Source organism: Cynocephalus volans, chromosome 8, assembly GCF_027409185.1.
Source record: "Cynocephalus volans isolate mCynVol1 chromosome 8, mCynVol1.pri, whole genome shotgun sequence".
NCBI lineage: Eukaryota > Metazoa > Chordata > Mammalia > Dermoptera > Cynocephalidae > Cynocephalus > Cynocephalus volans.
The window spans coordinates 145,717,638-145,735,833 of NC_084467.1; the positions used below are offsets into that span (position 1 = coordinate 145,717,638).

General features: G+C 35.7%; 1 protein-coding gene across 1 annotated transcript in view; it reads left to right on the forward strand.

Moving 5' to 3' along the window:
- HMCN1 (hemicentin 1) overlaps positions 1–18,196 on the forward strand; it is a 414,327-nt gene that overhangs the window by 265,673 nt on the left and 130,458 nt on the right. The window contains exons 37-42 of the mRNA XM_063104004.1: positions 5,551–5,652; positions 6,477–6,653; positions 7,367–7,518; positions 8,640–8,763; positions 11,723–11,898; positions 14,092–14,188. Of these exons, the coding sequence (XP_062960074.1) occupies positions 5,551–5,652; positions 6,477–6,653; positions 7,367–7,518; positions 8,640–8,763; positions 11,723–11,898; positions 14,092–14,188 (828 nt within the window). The remainder of the gene's footprint in view (positions 1–5,550; positions 5,653–6,476; positions 6,654–7,366; positions 7,519–8,639; positions 8,764–11,722; positions 11,899–14,091; positions 14,189–18,196) is intronic.

Below are 18,196 nucleotides of genomic sequence, written 5' to 3' on the forward strand. Positions count from 1 at the left end.
TAAAATGTTATGGTTAAAAGCACAGGCTTTGAATTTGGGTCCCTACACTGCCAATTAATACCTACAGGATGTTGGGCTTAGATGCTAACTTCCTAAAAATTTAGATTTCTCATCTATAAAACAGGAAGGGTAATCATAATACACCATAGTCATGGAAGTTATGTAGGGATGAAATGAAAGATGCATGTGACACTGTTAGCCTGGTGCCTGGCTCCTGGTTAGCCTGCATAAGTGGCAGCATAAAGAATGTTTTGGCAAAACACATATTTGGCTTGTGGCCCTTCTCACTGTGCCATTTTAACAAATATATCTAAAGTCTTGCTGCCTTTACTCTTGGCCAGGAACCCTCTTGGGTCTGCATTAGCTGTCTGATAAAAACATTAGTAGAACACCCTTTGTTTTTATTTTATTTTATTTTTTAAAAGTATTTGCTTGGCTAACATCTGCTAATGCCCGCTCAAAAAAAAGGTTTCTGTTTTTTATTTAATAACTAATTTGTGATGTAAAGAAGACTTGGGAATGTTGTAGAAAACTTTTTTCTTTTTTAATGCATAACTTCAGTTCAGGACTCTTCTATAGTATTTTCTTCATGAAGATGAATTTATTTCTCAATGTTTCATAATTTCTGTGGATAAGAAGGATAAATTCACCAAAATCACTCTTAGATGAGGTATCTATTAATGCAAATTTAACCAGGATGTGAAAGAGTCTATTTATGTCCTGAGTGATTAAAGTAATAGGCAGAATCTAGCTCACGATGTGTCAAGAAGAAGGTGTTGTGGTTTGGACATGATATGCTCATGCAGCTTTTGGAAAAAGGAAAAGAAAAAGAAAAACCAATGAGTCAAATGGAGTTCAGCTTCTGGCTTGGAGAATGCAGACATTGTTAACATAAGATATTGTTACCTTATGGATGCTCTGTCTAGAACAGTGTTCTCCTAAGTTTAAGACTATCCATTTAAAAGCTAGAAGGTCTGTTCTTTCCTTCTGAAAGTTCAACGTTTTACTATTTCCTTCCCTTCCTTCCTTCCCTCCCTCCCTCCCTCCCTCCCTCCCTCCCTCCCTTCCTTCCTTCCTTCCTTCCATCTCCCTCCCTTCCCTCCCCTTCCCTCCCCTTCCTTTTGCTCCCACTTTTGAGTGAGCACATGTGGTATTTCTCTTTCCATGCCTGGCTTATTTCACCTAACATAATTTTCTCCAAGCTCATCCATGTTGGGGAAGGGGGCTTAGGGAGTACATGGGGAAGGGACACAAAGAATAATCAGGATTTGTAGTGATGAACATGCTAATAATATTGATTCTTTTTTTTGATCCTGAAATTGGATAATTTCAATTAACCTATCTTTAAATTTGCTGATTCTTTCTTCTTCCAGCTCAAATATACTGTGTTAAGTCCTTATGGAATTATAGAATTTCTATTTGGCTTTTAAAATAATTTCCATCTCTTGATTAATACTCCATATTTAGTAAGACACTATTCTCCTACTTTTTTTTGTTCTTTGAACATCATTTCCTGTAATTCTTGGAACATATTTAAAATAGCTGGTTTAAAGTCTTTGTCTAGTAAGTACAATATCTAAACTTCCTCAGGGAAAGTTCCTATTCTGATTTTTTTTTTTCCTGTGTATGGACCATGAGCTCTTGTTTTTTTGCATATCTCATTTTTTAAATTAAAAAGTAGACATTTTAAATAATATAGTGCAGTAACTGAAAATCATATCTTCCTCTCTCCATTGTCTTATTGTTGTTGTTGCTGGTGGTTTTTTATTGTTGCTTCTTATTTGTTTAGTGAGTAAGCAGAATACTGGCATCCTTCAAAATATTCATGTCCTAATCCTGGGACCTGTTAATATGTTAGGTAACATTATAAAGGAGAATTAAGGCTGCTGATGGAATTAAGTTTGTTAATCAGCTGACTTTAAAATCGGGAGATTATCTCTGATTATCTGGATGGACCCAATGTAATCGTAAGAGTCATTCAAAGGGGAAGAGGGGAGCAGAGTACTAGAGGAGTATGATGTGAAAAGGACACTTAACTCCCTCCAACCCCCAGGCTCCTCACCCATTGCTGGTTTCGAAGATGAAGAAAGGGGGTCACAAGCCAAGGAATGCAGAGGGACTCTAACAGTTGGAAAAGGCAAGGAAACAGATTCTCTTCTAGATCCTCCAGAAAGGAATTTAGCTCTGCTAACACCTTGGTTTTAACCCAGTAAGGCCATGTTGGACTGTTGACCTACAAAACTGTAAGATTAAATTGTATTATCTAAGCTACCAAGTTTGAGGTAATTTACTGTAGAAGCAAAATAAAACTAACTTTCCTGAGCAAACTTTATAAAGTCTGTTTTTACAGACTTTAAAACAGTCCTTGAAGAAGGCTGTTTGCACTGAGCGAATTCTGTCTGGTTCAATAAGGACAAATCTTGCAAATAAGGATTTCCAGGGAGGGTCTAGGCAGATCATATGATGACAGTTCTCTCAGAATGGTGCTTCTGAAACTATTGTGTTCCCTCTGGTATCTGCTAGGCTGCTTTTTTTTACTGTGATCATGGGACTATTTGTTTTTAAGTTTGGCAGAGCTGGGGAGAGGGTGATAGAAATAGAGTTAAAATGCCACAAAGCTCACTGTTCTTAACGAGGTTTAGCAGGTTCTTTTCTTGAATAAACACTTCTTGGATTGTTGCAAGTCTTTGGTTAATTTCCAGAGTTCTGAAAAAGTTGATTTTGACAATTTTTCCAGTGGTTTTGTTTCTTTAATGGAAGAGTAGATTTTCCAAGGCCTTGCTCTTACATTCTTGCCGACATCCAATCTTTTTTTCTTTAAGTTCTCTAGTGAAGTGAGAGATAGCCACCCTACTCCACTGCTTTTGTATTTTTTATTCCCACCATGATATTTTACTGCAGCAGCTGCCTAGTCTGTCAAAGCCTTCAATGAGCACTTCAGCCCAGAAGTTGTCAATTGAATATTTAAATAACTGTTTTGAAGGAATGTGCCATGGGCTGATTATTTTTCCTTTTCCAGTTGGAAAAGCCAGATAGCCGTACTTGTATTTAAAGGTCTTTTTTCTTAAAGTACTCTTTGAAAGAAAGTGAGCCAAAATGCTGGGTACCGATCAAGCTTTACTGAAGAAAAGGAATCTGCCAGGCTGCACTCAAAATGGAGAGCAGCAGCCAGGGCTGCCCTCAAAGTGGAGAGCAGCACATTGTGTCAGGGTGGGAGAGCTTATATAGGCCATAGGGCACCAGGGCTGGCTGATGCAATCAAAGAGGAGCATGACGCTAGTGCAGAAGCTCCACCTGCCTGATGCAACCGGGGTGGAATATTGCACCTATGCGGAAGCCAAAAGGGTTTCTATTGTGCAGAAGTCACGAGGCTTCTTGTAAGGGAAAGAGGTGGGGCCTGGTGGCCATTTTGTGCTTGGCCTTGCCTAAAATGGTGCTGGTTATGTTCAAAATCTATCACTTTTGGTAATCAGAATTCAGTGCAGAAAATTGAAACATTCTTGGCATTTCAAGCAAGAAGGGTTAATACATGGAATTAGATAATGTCAAAGGAATTGTAGAAGTGAAGGAGGAATGGGTTCTAAGGTGAGTATTCAGGAACAACTCCCAGAAAAACAAAAAGAACATTTACCTTTCAGAACAGATTTTATTTTAAACAACTTTGAGTTTTATTGGTTTTTGTGTTTTTGTTTGTTTTCTTTGGTGTTGTTTTTGCTTTTATTTTTATTATTTCTTTATTCCTAGACTTTTTTGGTTTATTGTACTGCTTTTTTTCTAGATTCGGGGTTGAATGATTAGAACTTTAATTTTCATTATTTCTTAGTTTTTCAATATGTTAATTAGGGGTTCAGATTTCCTTTAAGTGCTGTGCTGCTTTGGTGTTATCCCATAGGTTTTAATATTAATCAATTTCACTCTAATTTATGTTTTTCTGATTTACGTCTTGATTTTATCTTCAATGAGGTTTATTCTGATGTAGGTAGCCTTATATTTTTGTTATTAATTTATATTCTTTTTTATTATAGTCTTATTAAATTACAGTTGTAAAGTACTTTATTAATATTTCTGTGGCCTAATATTCTATTTTGAAAACAGTCCACTGGCATTTGAAAAGCACGTATATTCTTTGGTAACTATGAATACACACACACACACACACACACACAAACACACACACTCACACTGGATGGATAATTTTTTTTTTCCAGATCCTTTATAACTTTATTTTTTGTTTCACTACACAATCAATTTCTGAGAAAGTCATATTAAAATATACCACTTTCAGATTTTTCAAATTTTTCTTGCTTTTTAAAAACTTTTGCTTTGTTATTCAATGCATAAAACATCATTATAAAGGATTACTCATGAATTGTAGCACTTTAATCAATACAAAGCTTGTTGCTTTGTCGTGTTTAATATTTTACTTTGTATACCAGTTCGTCAGAAATTGATGTGAAATTATTGTCCCGCTCTTTGTTGTTAAAATTTTTGTGGGTTTTTTTTTGTTATTGTTCTTTATGTCCACCTGGATTTTTTAATTTAAAAAAAAAATAGTGTTAACCCTATTAAACAGGGAACTAAACTTACATTTTTGCTCTTGAATTATATATTTGATTTGATTTCTGCCCTCTTATTTATTTCTAATTTTTCTTTGTTTCCTTTTTTTTTTCTTCTTCTCCTGTTTTTGGTAGATTAATGGATAGATTTATTAATTAATTTCACATGGGGTAGGAGTCTCTAGTCTAGTGAACGAGTTTAGCAAATCCGTAAACTATATTTTTCTATAAACTTCAAATACTAATTTATATCTATAATATGTTCTCCAGGTAAGACAAGACCTTTAGTTCACCTTTAAGTTTTTCACCCTGGCACCCTTCCCACACTCCTCGAGATATTGTTGAAAACCTGGCATTGATGATCCAAGTTGTTAATCCTTTTACATTATGTCTCAGACTTTCCAGATGCCTACTTTCCAAGGACATCAAACAATAGAGCACCATTATCAGTGATTATTTAAAGTTGGCAGTGTATTTTTCTGTTTTATTTTACAAATAATTTTATTATCAATTTTATATCAAAAGAAACCCTGCTAATAAACACATAAAATAACTATTCTAATTTTTCTGAAATGGTTTGTGACGGTACTATACAAAGATAAAGTTGGTTATTTTGAGACATGCTTATTTCTTCTTCACTGGAGGAATTGAAATGGGGTAAATCACTTCTTGGCAATGGTAATTCATCTTCTGATCAATCAGATTAATTGGAATAAAAAATACTTCTGTAACTTTCTTTTACTACTTTGCTAATCTACAATTCTAAGGATTTTTCTATTTGGGCACAGAGAAACGGATGATCCAGAAAACCTGATAAGATCTTTTTTTCATTCTGTTCTTTAATTCTACTTAATAATACACTTTTATTCCAAATATATCAGTGTATACATGAGGCAGAAAAACAGAAAGAAAAATTATGATTTCCACTGAGCAAACGATTTCAGTTTAAATATCCTACTTCCATGAAATAATTATCTGTTTGGGCCTTTTGCAGAACCACCCAGCCTGGAAGATGCAGGGAAGATGCTGAATGAGACCGTGGTGGTGAGCAATCCCATACAGCTGGAGTGTAAGGCAGCGGGGAACCCTTTGCCTGGTATGTTTACTTTTGGACTCTGTAACTTATTAACATTTTAAGATTTCTGAGAACTGAAACTGTGTATGAGCATAATATACTAATTACTAATAAAGGAAAGGTTATAGAATACATTCAAGTGAAAAACATTAATAAAATATCATTAGGTAGATGACACATTTGAATTTTCATGGCTTTTAATTTCATGAAATAATTTATCTATTTAAACAATATAGAAATATGTGAATACCTTAACCGTCTTTTTGTCCATATTGTGTCTACAAAACCCACAATGGTATTTTCCATACATTTTTGTTGAAAAATATATTTTTAACTATTAAAAGTATCTTAATGAAGTAGACCAAACTGATTGGAAATTGCAGTCTTTCTGATGAGGCTACCACTTTGCTTTGTACATTCCCATCACTGGTAGGTTATTCATATGAATTAACAACAATATGAATTTTTGAGGCTAACAGTGTGTATGGTATTTGGTTTTGATTAGACGCATAGACAACATTTTTGTAGATGAGAGGAAATAAATACATGATAAAAACAAATAGGTTGAAAGTTTATTATCAAACAATATTGATGTATAAGAGATAATGTAAAAAACAAATTTTTCCTAAATTCATTTTCAGTACTCATATTTACTTAGTTCTTGGTGTTTCTTTTTGGGAAAAAATCAACCTTAGAAAGATGTTTATGTTTATGTAAGCATATTAAACTCAAATGATGAGCATAAGAATAAAGCAATTGTGACTATTTTAATTAAGATCCAACTTAGCATATTGGTTTTAAAAGAAAATTTTTACATAGATCATCTTCTCCCCTTCCTCTTTCAGTTATCACCTGGTACAAAGATAACCGTCCACTCTCAGTTTCCACCAGCATGACTTTCTTGAACAGAGGACAGATCATTGATATCGAAAGTGCCCAGATCTCCGATGCTGGCATATATAAATGTGTGGCCATCAACTCGGCTGGAGCTACAGAGTTGTTTTACAGTCTGCAAGTTCACGGTTAGTGCTACTAGATTCACGATGGGGTAAAGAAGCATTCAAAATGACTAAGTGCATCTATAAAATTCTAGTGAAGTATTTAACAGTACATTATCATCATCTTTATTTTAAAGGCTCAATGTTCTAAAACTGATAAACCTTGTTATTCCTGATTTCTATCAAAATGCTTGATTTTCACATGCTCTTAAACTTAAGTTTGCTTTAAGTCACTGACAGCTATTAGCTAATAATAATCCTGCTTATAAATACTCTCTAACAGAGTTTACAGGTATTAGTCAAAGAAATGTTTCCAAGTTGTTGTCTCCAATATGCTTTCAAGAGAAGTTGGTAGTGAACATACAATGGATGCAGTACAGGAGGACACACACGCACACTCACACACACACCTATTCCTGGAAATTAAGAAATGAAAATCCACTCTAGCATTAAACACTGGATTTTCTAAACAAACTGGCAAAACTCCTTTCCTCATCTGTCAAGTGGAAGTACTGATACTTGCCCTACTTACCTCACAGGATGGCTGTGATTAGATTTCAAATAAGAGATGTGAAAGAACTTACCCAAAACAAACAAAATACGCACCTGTAAAAACACATTATTGTGGACGTATGGTTTTCATTATTTTGAGATATACATATAGTTTTCATTACTTCAAGAGGATATAGCTTGTGATGTTAACGCATCTTATTTTTATTTACCTTTTTTTTCCCCAGTGCCCCCATCGATTTCTGGCAGCAGTAACATTGTGGCAGTTGTGGTTAATGATCTGGTGAGGTTAGAATGTGAAGCCAGGGGTATCCCTGCCCCAAGTCTGACCTGGTTGAAAGATGGGAGTCCTGTCTCGAGTTTTGCTAATGGAATACAGGTACGCTCTTTTATTTCTTTGGTGAAATCTACCACCTGATTATTGAATACAGGAAATACAAACAGGTAGAGCTGTTGAAGAGATTTGGAGAACAAGGATTAAGAAATGTTGTATTAAAAAAAAATGCATATATGCAAACATAGATACCACGGTCACACAAGTGGGATTTCTAAACAATTTATTAAAAGCTCAGTATTTCTAAGAGTTCCCTTACCTCACCCGTTAAGTGTTATATTTTGACCATTTGTTTTGGACATTTGTTATTTTCCACCTGCCCCCCTCCCCCACTTCCTACTACTACCACAGAGATACCTTACACAAAGAAATATTCATTGACAACAAAAACAGGAATTTCCTGATAGAATTTATATTTAAATGTCTTGGAAAAATAATGAATCAAAGAACCACACAGAGCATATATACTTCTATAAAAACATAAAATAATAAAGTAAGAAAAATTATAATGAGAAATCAAATTTGACTCAGAAAAAATTTAAGTGCATTACATTGATTAAAATTAAAAATACAGAAGCTCATGTATATAATTTAAAGTTTAATTTTCTTTTTCCTAGCAGAGAACATAGTTTTCCAAACATTTTACTTCAACTTTTCTTGAAAATGCAATGCTTTGAGAATTTTGGATCATCAAAGATCCAGAGTTAATGTCAGTGTGTTATACGTACAACTGGATCAGTGGGATCAAAGGACAATATGGCTAATTAATTAATTTGGCTACTACTTTGTTAATTAACTTTCTTACCTGTTCAACCAAAGAAAAATTAGAAGGGGAATTAGCTCTTCTTATTTCCACTTGTCATTTTTCTCCCCGGTGGCTTTTTCTCTCTGAATAGTAAATGTGGATGAAATAAGACCTTTACTTGATGCTGTATATAGACTTGTTTTCAGTGGTCACTACCAAGTGTGGTTCTAGCCCCTCACATTCTTCCACTGAGAAGATAAGAAAGGGATTATATGATGGTTGCCCACTTTGAAATATCCAAGAGGAAATCTTCCTACAGGCAAATGTCAATTGATCAACTTCAGAAAATAAGAGAACAAGTCTTTTACACCTGTTGTTCTCTGGGGGCATGTTGGTTATTTAGCTTTCTCGTTGTTGGTAGGTTCTCTCTGGGGGTCGCATCCTAGCATTGACCAGTGCACAAATCAGTGACACGGGAAGATACACCTGTGTGGCAGTGAATGCTGCTGGGGAGAGACAAAAGGACATTGACCTCAGAGTGTATGGTGAGACTTTTTAGTATTTATTTCTGCTCTGATATTGATGTGTTTGGATCCTAATATTATGGAGGAAATTAAAGGAAGTTGTTGCAATAAAGAACAATGAACGATGGAAATGGTATTCTGGGATCAATTCAAATCAAGTTCTCTTTCTGTCTTGTATTTGACATGGACTGATTTTTCTTTTTTAAAGCTCTGAGAAATTAAAATGGATGCATCCAGCATGTAGGGTGTTGGTTTTATAGAGTACTCTGAAGAACATGACTATGGATAGCAGTTCTGAAATTTGGGAGACATAATCTTCTCACTGAAGCCAGTATCTTTTCAAGTAGATCTCTTCATCTATTCTACTCAAATCTGTGATTTTATTACATTTTGATTATATTTACAGTCAGCACATTTTATGATCAATGCTATGTTTATGAAGTAAAGTCTATTTGAAAAGCAAAAAGTAGGAGGAGGACTAACAGGGAATAAAATAGCTTTCACTACAATTCTAAGAGTATTTCATTAAAAAATTTTCTCCCTGGTATGAATTCAGAGTATGTTTTACCATATTCTAAGATGCTGAAATAAGATAGTTGAACTTTTAAAAGATTTGGATTCCTATAGTACTTTTTCTTTAAATTTCCGCTCAGAGAACTTTCTTACAGATCACACATTTTTCAGCATCTCAGCAAGTATAACCGTATAGCAATTCTGATTTTGGTAATTAAATTTAATGAGTATAATATGTAGAATGAGAAACAGGTCCAGAATACACCCCTTTCTAAGCAACATTACCACTAAACAAAATAGGGATAACATCTAAGGAAGTCAAGGATCTAAAGGGTAGAGAACCTTATTCTCTTCTCAAACTAAACAAAAAGTTGGAAATGAGAGACAGGACAGAAAAAATAGGTATGTTTTGGTAATATAATCCTTGGCTGTAATTAGAGTTGCCTTCACTTAAGTCCCTTAAACAAATACTCTATTGCTTTTGCATTTTTTTCCCTCTCAGTTTTAAAAGTCTGATTTCCTTTTGAACTTGATGCAACTAATTTATCTGTAACGAAAAATGATTGAAAGAAAAATATTTGGAAATAAGTTAGCATTCTGCAATCTTGGATTGTTTCCGAGTTTTACTTCTGCAAATAGTCGTAATAATTCATGCACTTTTGTAAATTCTACACATAATCTAAGATAAACACATTTTTTAGAGTTATGGTACTTTTTTTTATCCAATGAGACCAAATTTTACGTGAAATTATTTCCAGTCTGTGAAATCAGCTATTCTGTTTAGGGGTTCCTGTGCTAAGACTTGTGAATGTATCTGTTTTCACGGTATCCTGGAAAGTGGCACTACTTGTGCTTATTTTGCTGCTTTTTATACAGACTAATCTTCTATCTTTTATCTAAGATGTCACATATCAAAAACACTCCCATTGTTTTCTGTTCCCCACAGATTACTTTAACTTGATTGAGAGCCAGATATCAGTGTGTGCTATTAAATTTAGCAGAAGGAGCATCACGAATCTCTGCACAAATGCTCCACTGGTCAGTTCCAGCCATTGTGCAGGGTATTTCTTCCTTTAGCAAAAATTTCTTTGGGTTTAGAACAAGTCCTGAACCCTGAAAATGCTCTTTAGTTCATTCACTTCCCTTTCCCTCTCTAGCAGAGGTGGCAGCAGAGAAACCTCCTGATTACAGAAACACAGTGCTACTATTCAGAGTCTACTGCAGTCACTGTCATCTTACCACACCCGAGGGTATCTAGCCTGAAACAGTGGCTGATAGACTCTAGTAATATTCCTTACCACAAAAAAACCTTATTTCTACCAAAGCATTTGCAAAGTCTCTTAGGATTTATTTCAATGAAACTTAAACTTTTTCATAAAAAACAAAACAAAACAAAAAACCCCTACAAATATGGTAAGTTTCCTACAATCCTCAATAGTTACGGGATTTAGTAAGAAGTGGCCTCAGAAATTCCCCTCTGTGCTTTTCTTGGAGTGGCCCTTTTATAACAGGCCTGATTTTATCATTAGTTTGTGTTTTCTATATTATTATATATACAGGCCTGAAAGAGTCCTTGAGAGGTTATGGAGCCCACCCTCTCAATCTTGGCAGGGCTGTACCTAAACCATCTAAGACAAATGATTGTTTACTCTATTCTTTAATACACCCAAGGGAAGGATATCCTTAAACTTCTCCAAGAACACATTTCAGCATCTGACAAGCCTGACAGCCAGGGAATTCCAATTTTAATCTCATTAAAATTTCAACTCATTTCCTCCTTTTTATGTAATTGTATGCTGTACAGCTGGTCACTGATTTAGTTTGTTTTTTATTGTGTTACTTATCCCACATGAACTTCATTACATAGAAGGTTGACAGGGCACTGTGGAAAACCAAAAAGAACATTAAACTGCAAGTCTGAAGACTCCTAACTTTGCCGTCAATTAGTCACATTACTTTGTGCTAGCTATTATCTGTCACCTATTATGTTTTGCACACTGTGAGGTGGGACTGGATGGTCTCTGTAATCTCTTCCAACTCTATTTTTAAATTTTTCCTCTGTGATCATGAAATTATTTCTTTTGCAAAAATGTAAATAAATATTGAAAGTGTATTTGCTTTTAATTGATTGTTGTTTCCAGCGTTCATGCGTGATTTATTACTTTGAAAACCTTAAGCAGTAACATCTAGTTCTAGAAGTTTCCTAAATGGGCACTTGATGAGAACTTCCAGTTATAAAAGTGTTTTAAATAAAAAGTTAGTGGAACTATTTTTTGTTCAACAGGAATACATTAACCAGGGATTTATTAACATTTGATTCTGAACCAAAAGATGCAAAGAGGGTATGTTAGAATGACTGTGATCCTGTATCTTAAAAGAACCAATAAAGTTATTTAGTATATGATTAATGAAGACAAACAGTGTGTTGGCCTATTTTATCCTGAGGGAAAACCCATTTTTCACTTAGTTCCACCAAATATTATGGGAGAAGAACAGAACGTCTCTGTCCTCATTAGCCATCCTGTGGAGTTACTATGTCAAAGTGATGCAATTCCCCCACCTACTTTGACTTGGTTAAAAGACGGCCGCCCCTTGCTGAAGAAATCAGGGCTCACTATCTCTGAAAATGGAAGTGTGTTACAGGTAGGTTATAGATTCATTTATTTTGTCTTATATTATTCCTAAGCTCACGGTTTCAGCATTCCCTCTATTAAACTTGCCTGTCTTTTATGAGTGTTCTACTAATTTCATCTTATAAAAATTCTGGAAACCCTTTTATTGATAAGGTTTGTGACTTTTAAAAATATTTTATGCTTATTTAAATATGTAATTGTCCACCTTTGTAGCCAGAAGCCATCTCAAAAAAATGCTTCCAGGAAAATATAGAAATACTCTAAGGAGTGTCTCATCTTCAGTCATTCAACCAATCAGCAAATACCCATTTTAGGTGCTCTGGGTAAGGATACAGAAAAGTATGACACATTTCATGTCCTTGATGTCTTCCAATTTTGCATAAATATATGAAAAATGAACTAACAGTTCAGTTGGAAAATGCAGTAAGTGCTGTAAGTCTGGGTTGATTACCAAGTGGATATACAGACAGTACATTGTAGGGGGGATAGAAAAAGGTGAGGCTTTGGTTGCCTGGAATAATCTAAGAAGACTACTTAGGAATTTAAAGGTATGTGGGACAAAAGGCCTGATTGAGGAAAGTAAGTAAACCAGTTTGGCTAAAACAGAGAATTTAGTAAAGTGAATATTTGGAAATAATGTTGACGAGGTTGGTTTGAGTGAAATAAGAGCTGACATTGAAAGCCAACCTAAAGAATTAGAACTCAGGAGGGCAAAAGGCGATTGAATGTTTATAAAATCCTCATAATAACCCAACTGAGAAATTGAAAGAATAGCTAAATAATCTGCCCACAGTTACTAAGAGACAGAAATTGGATTTGAACACAGGGAGTATAGTTTCAGATCCTGTGCTACTAACCATCAAATAGCCTCTTGGTAGAGGAAGGTTATTACTAGCAAACAGATAATCTTGAGAAATGGATGACAGATGTCAATGTATAGGAAGAGCAGCAAGCTGAGTAGCTCACCTGGGGAGGAAAGAAAGGGGTCGGGGGGAGGGAGTGTTAGAGCAAAGGAAAGCGATCTGGAAAATTATGATCCTATAATAGTGGAGCTGGCTGAGAAAGGGAAGGCCACAATCACTGATGAGAGGAAAAGGGATAAGCCAATGGAGCTACATGAGCAAAAAGAAAAAGCACTGCGCATGCTCAGAGGCAGAGCCCAGCATTCTAGAAAGCATCTGCTAATTTCTTAAACATTAGCTCTGACTGAATGACAGAGGTAGGCAATTGTATGAACGCAGATCTCAGTTAGTATAAAAGTTGGTTTGTTCAGGTGATGGTGATGAAATCCTGGGATCCATTGACCTCTACCATGAAGCCAGGCCAGGCACCCTGGAGTGTGCAGGTCCCATTGAGGGGGGTGGGGAGAAGACCCCCCGAGTAAAAACTTCTACAGAGCTCAAACCTAACTGGTCAGTTAAGACTGTCTTACCTATGCACGCCCCAGAACCATTCATGCACACCTTGAAGCAGGTCGAGTAATAGAATCTTACCATTTTATTTTGCCAGGCACGCACTAGAGATTCAGTAGTTATTAGTCCTTTCACTCTGTTCAACTCTCCTCCCTCTTCTGACTCTATGAGACATGCAGGCTTACTGGTTACTACCTGAAGTATCTAGTGCAAGGTTTGTAATAAGTGCTGAATGGTCAATGAATGAATGATGAGCGAGTATTGGTGCAAGTTGCACATAAATACATGAAAAATATTTGCTGATAATCTACCAAGCACCAAACTGGGTACTAGGAGATTGAGGCTAATTGGTCTGAAGAAGATTCCAAACCCAGAGGGGGTATAAGACATATGTAACAAACCTGTAATAAGGGTGTTACTGTACTGAACAGTTTCCTGGATATATAAGGGTAGTATATTTTAAAGCTTAAATAACTTTACCAGAAATTGTGACTTTTTTTTTTTTGCTATTTTATCTGAATTGCATTTAAAAAAACACTTAGAACTTTCTAGAACTTCAACCTCTAATATAAACCAGATTAAAATAAGGTATGTCATAGATAAAAAAATGTTGAATTTTGGTAAGTATTGAATCTGGGTGATGGGCATATAGCCATTTTTTTTACTATTCTCTCAACTTTTTATATGTTTGAAAATTTTCAGAATAAAAGCTAAAAAATAAGAGAGCATGAATAGAAAACCCTCAATTGCAAAATGGAAACTGTGTTTTCAAAGCCTGATTTGGTTTTCAGATTGAAGATGCTCAGGTTCAGGACACTGGTCGTTACACTTGTGAAGCAACAAATGTTGCTGGAAAAACTGAGAAGAACTATAATGTCAACATTTGGGGTAAGTATAATCAGCTCTTGTAAAGCAAATGATGCAGCCTGTGGTTTAACTTTTTATTCTTTGTGTCATTTCTTAAAATGATATTTGTCAATGTAACTAAAATTGATTATAATACATAGATGGATAAAATATTCAGTATATTTAGATGATGCTGAATTGTCCTATCAGCTCATTTAACTAGTTCAAGAGCAACTGTAGATTGACTTTCTGAGCCTAAAACGTATTAGCCATGTAACTCTTCTCCTGCCTCAGTAACATGCCCTTTAGCTTCTGCAACCAGGATCTTGCAATGAATGGGTCTTCTCTAGGAACTAGTGGTGGGTTGGACAATTGAAGATAAATCTAAAGCCCAAATTATGTGAAAACTGAGTGTGTGTTTGTGTGAGAGAGAAAAAAATAGAGAGGGAGGGAGGGAAGGAGAGAGAGAAAGAGACAGAGAGAGAGACATGCACTTGTGTGGTGGGAGGTGGAATTACTATGCTGACCAGAGAGAAAAGCTAATCTCTCTTGAAATTTTACCATTTGTTACTAATTAAGATAATTCTCGTGAATAATCACAACTTTGTTTTGGCTGTGGCTGCTTGCTAATTGTTAAAAAGTACTTTCATTTCCAACAAATTCTTTATTTTAAGCACTTCTTTAAATTCGTTTAGACAAGCCCTCTTAATTTTGATTGTGTTTGCTTAAACTTTTTAATTTTTGAGATGATGAACTGAAATTTGCCTTTCATATATAAAAGCTTACCCAAAATACATTTTTAAATAAATAGACAGGTAGAGGAAATAACTTGATTCCATAATCAATTCATAGACTTGAAGACTGATAATTTAAAAAATACATTTTTAAATAAATAGGTAGAAGAAATAACTTGATTCCATAATCAATTCATAGACTTGAAGACTGATAATTAAAAAAATTTTTAAAGCATGCATTTATGTAGGAAATGACTTGCTAATAAATCATTATCATTTAAAAAATTCTTGAGGCAAATTATAGGTGGTGCTATTATTCACCCTATGAAAGGTTTAATTTACTTTCAAATAGTACAATTTACTACTTAGTAAATTTATATTTACTACATATTGGTTATGTGTCATTAACTTCTGTTCCTACCTCTTTCCATCCTTTTTTGCTCTCCATTTCTTCTTCCTCATTTTTTTTCAAATGTGAAAAATATTCATATAGTTCCTAATGTGAACAAGACACCAAGCTAAGTGTTATCAAGTAAAGATTGAAAAAAAAGAGGAAAAAAATTAGGAGTGATGATCAATTAGAAAGTGAGGTGAAGAATTTATTTCGAAATGTGGTATTCGAGGTACCTTTGGACTATCCAGGTGAAGCTGTTCTCCATGAAGCCAGAAATACAAGCATATAGTTTAAGAGAGATAAGAGTTTAAAACATAAAGTTGGTGACATAACTATATGGACAGCAGCTGAGATCCTTTAGAGTGAAAAGAATGTATACAGAAATGATGTTGGAGGAAGGGTCTAGGGGGTGCCCAATATCAGGCCTTAACTAACCCTGTCCTCTTACCAGGTTCTTGACTCCACCATAGGAAAGAATTCGAAAGCAAAGTCACAGTAGAAAGTAAGAACAGGTTTAATGTAAAGAATAAGAGATAACAGATTTCACAGCGAGAGTGCAGCCTAGCTCCAGAGACCCAGAAGGGCCCACACCAAATTTAGTACAGAAGTAAGAAGGACACAGTTAAGGTTTAGTACAGAGTACAGGCTGGCTCGAGAGAGTGAGCAGCCGCCTACTAAAAGGAAGGTTAATGCAAAAGTAAAGCATACACACCTCAGACAACAAAGTGCGGGTTGGCCCTAGGAAAGTGATCAATAACCTGCCTTCTGGGATTCAGCTTTTATAGTTTTGCTGTCTCATACATATTAATGCCATCTAAAAAATATTCAGTTAAAGGGGTGGTCTCCTGTTGTATAGCGTGGTCTAGCACATGCTCATTTGGCCTCCTTTTAGGGCATGTTCATTCGTCAAATTCTATCACATGCACTAAACATATTCAAGAATATTCTATGCTCTTTAGCACTACTAGTAGAAAGGGCATTCAAAAGATAAATTCCACTTTACTGAGCATGCCCAGCTATTAGCATTATATAACCCTTCTCTACTGAACATTCCCAGCCACTGGATTTGCATAAGGCAGCCCCCTGTGGTCTTGATTTCTCCACGTTGGTACCAAAGATAGGTTCAACAAACAACAGTAATTCTCTTCTACGGGAAGGCCTAGAGGAAGGACTTGAGACCTTGGGGAGTGGCTTGAAACCCAGAGGTGTGTCCTGAAACTTGAACTAAGGGAAACTGAGGACCTTATATCTCAGAAGAGTACTAAATAGAATGGCTCTCAGATGTGCCATATAATCAGTAAGACAGAAAAAAGAGACCCCAAATAGGAAATGGAGAAGAAACAGTCAAAGAAGTGGGAGAAAATCTGTGTAAAAAATATGTGATGGAAACTAAGGACAATGGTGTTCCCAGAAGAAGAACATGGACAATGAATAGGGAGGGCATAGATAGATGGGTGAATAAATAATATCACACATTCTAGAGAAGTCAAATTAGAAATAAATTACTAAATGTACTTTGCAAATGAGCAGACCAATGCCTCTTAAAGAAAAGGAATTTATTAGTAGAAAGCAGAATACGATAGATTTAAGAATGAATGATAGGTGATAAAGTTGAGACATCAAGGATAGATTCACTCAAAAAATACAATCATGTGCCACATGATGCTTTAGTCAAACAACGAGCTGCATATATGACGGTGGTCAGAGCAGTAGTCTACACCACACAGCCTAGATGTGTAGTAGGCTATACCATCTAGGTTTGTGTCAGTACATCCTGATGTCAGAACGATGAAATTGCCTAAATGGTGCATTTCTCAGAACATGTCCCCATCTCTAAGTGACACATGACTGTATTTGTGGTGTGCCTTCTATGTTCTGGATACTATGCCATGTCTAGGCGTGGAGAGGTTAATGAGAAAGACAAAGACACTTTTCTCACAGAATTTATAGTTGGCTGGTGCAGAAGACATTCTAGATAGCCAAATAAAACTAAATATCCTAAGAGCTATCATAGGAGGTTATGTAGAAAGACATCAGGGCACATGACATCTAATCAAGATGTTATGGATGAGTAAGCATCAACTCTGTGAAGAGGATAGAAGTGATGCGAAGGCCTGGAGAATACTGTCTGTGTTTAACAAACTGAACATTGTTCACTACGGAGCCTGTGTGGTGCAGAGGAGAGACAAGAGATAATAGGTAGAAAACTAGAAAGGGGCAGATTAAAGAAGGCCTCAAACCAATTTGAAAAGTATGTATTTGATTCTAAAGGTCATCAAGTACATTAAAGGGATTTAAAAAAGGACTGGGATGCTCAGATCTGTATTTTAGAAGAGAGCAGATAAACTCTTGATTTATTTAAGAAATTGAGCCAACACAATTAATTGGTTGAATGAAGAGGTGTGGGAAACAAGAAGAGTAAAGAATGGATGTCTGTGTGGCTTAGCCAGCCGGGCTACGTGGATAGTAGTGTCCTTCCCTCAGAGAAGGAACAAAGGTGGCTAAGTTCAGTTTTGGACAAGTCAAGTTTGACCATGCCTCTAAGGCACCCAAGGTGAGATGTTAACTAGGCAGTCAAATATGGAAGTCTAGATCTCAGAGGGGGTCTGCATTACAGATAAAGATTTGCAAGTATTTGTATTAATGGAAGCTATGGTGGGTAGAGGGTAGAGTTGAGAATGGAGATCACGAATTTATAGTAGTGACAATCTGTGTAATTGTGACGTTTTCTTCTGTAGAACTTTTGATCTGTGATATAAGGTGATGACAAGAGTAAACTGTAGGATTCGTCCAGAGTAAGGGTGTGGCCAAATGGGAAAGGCACGGTGCAAGCAGCTGAGAATATTGGCAAAGAAATAGTTGAAATTATTGATCATGAAATCTAAGCTGGATAGAGAAGTCAGTAAACAAAAGAGTAGGCAG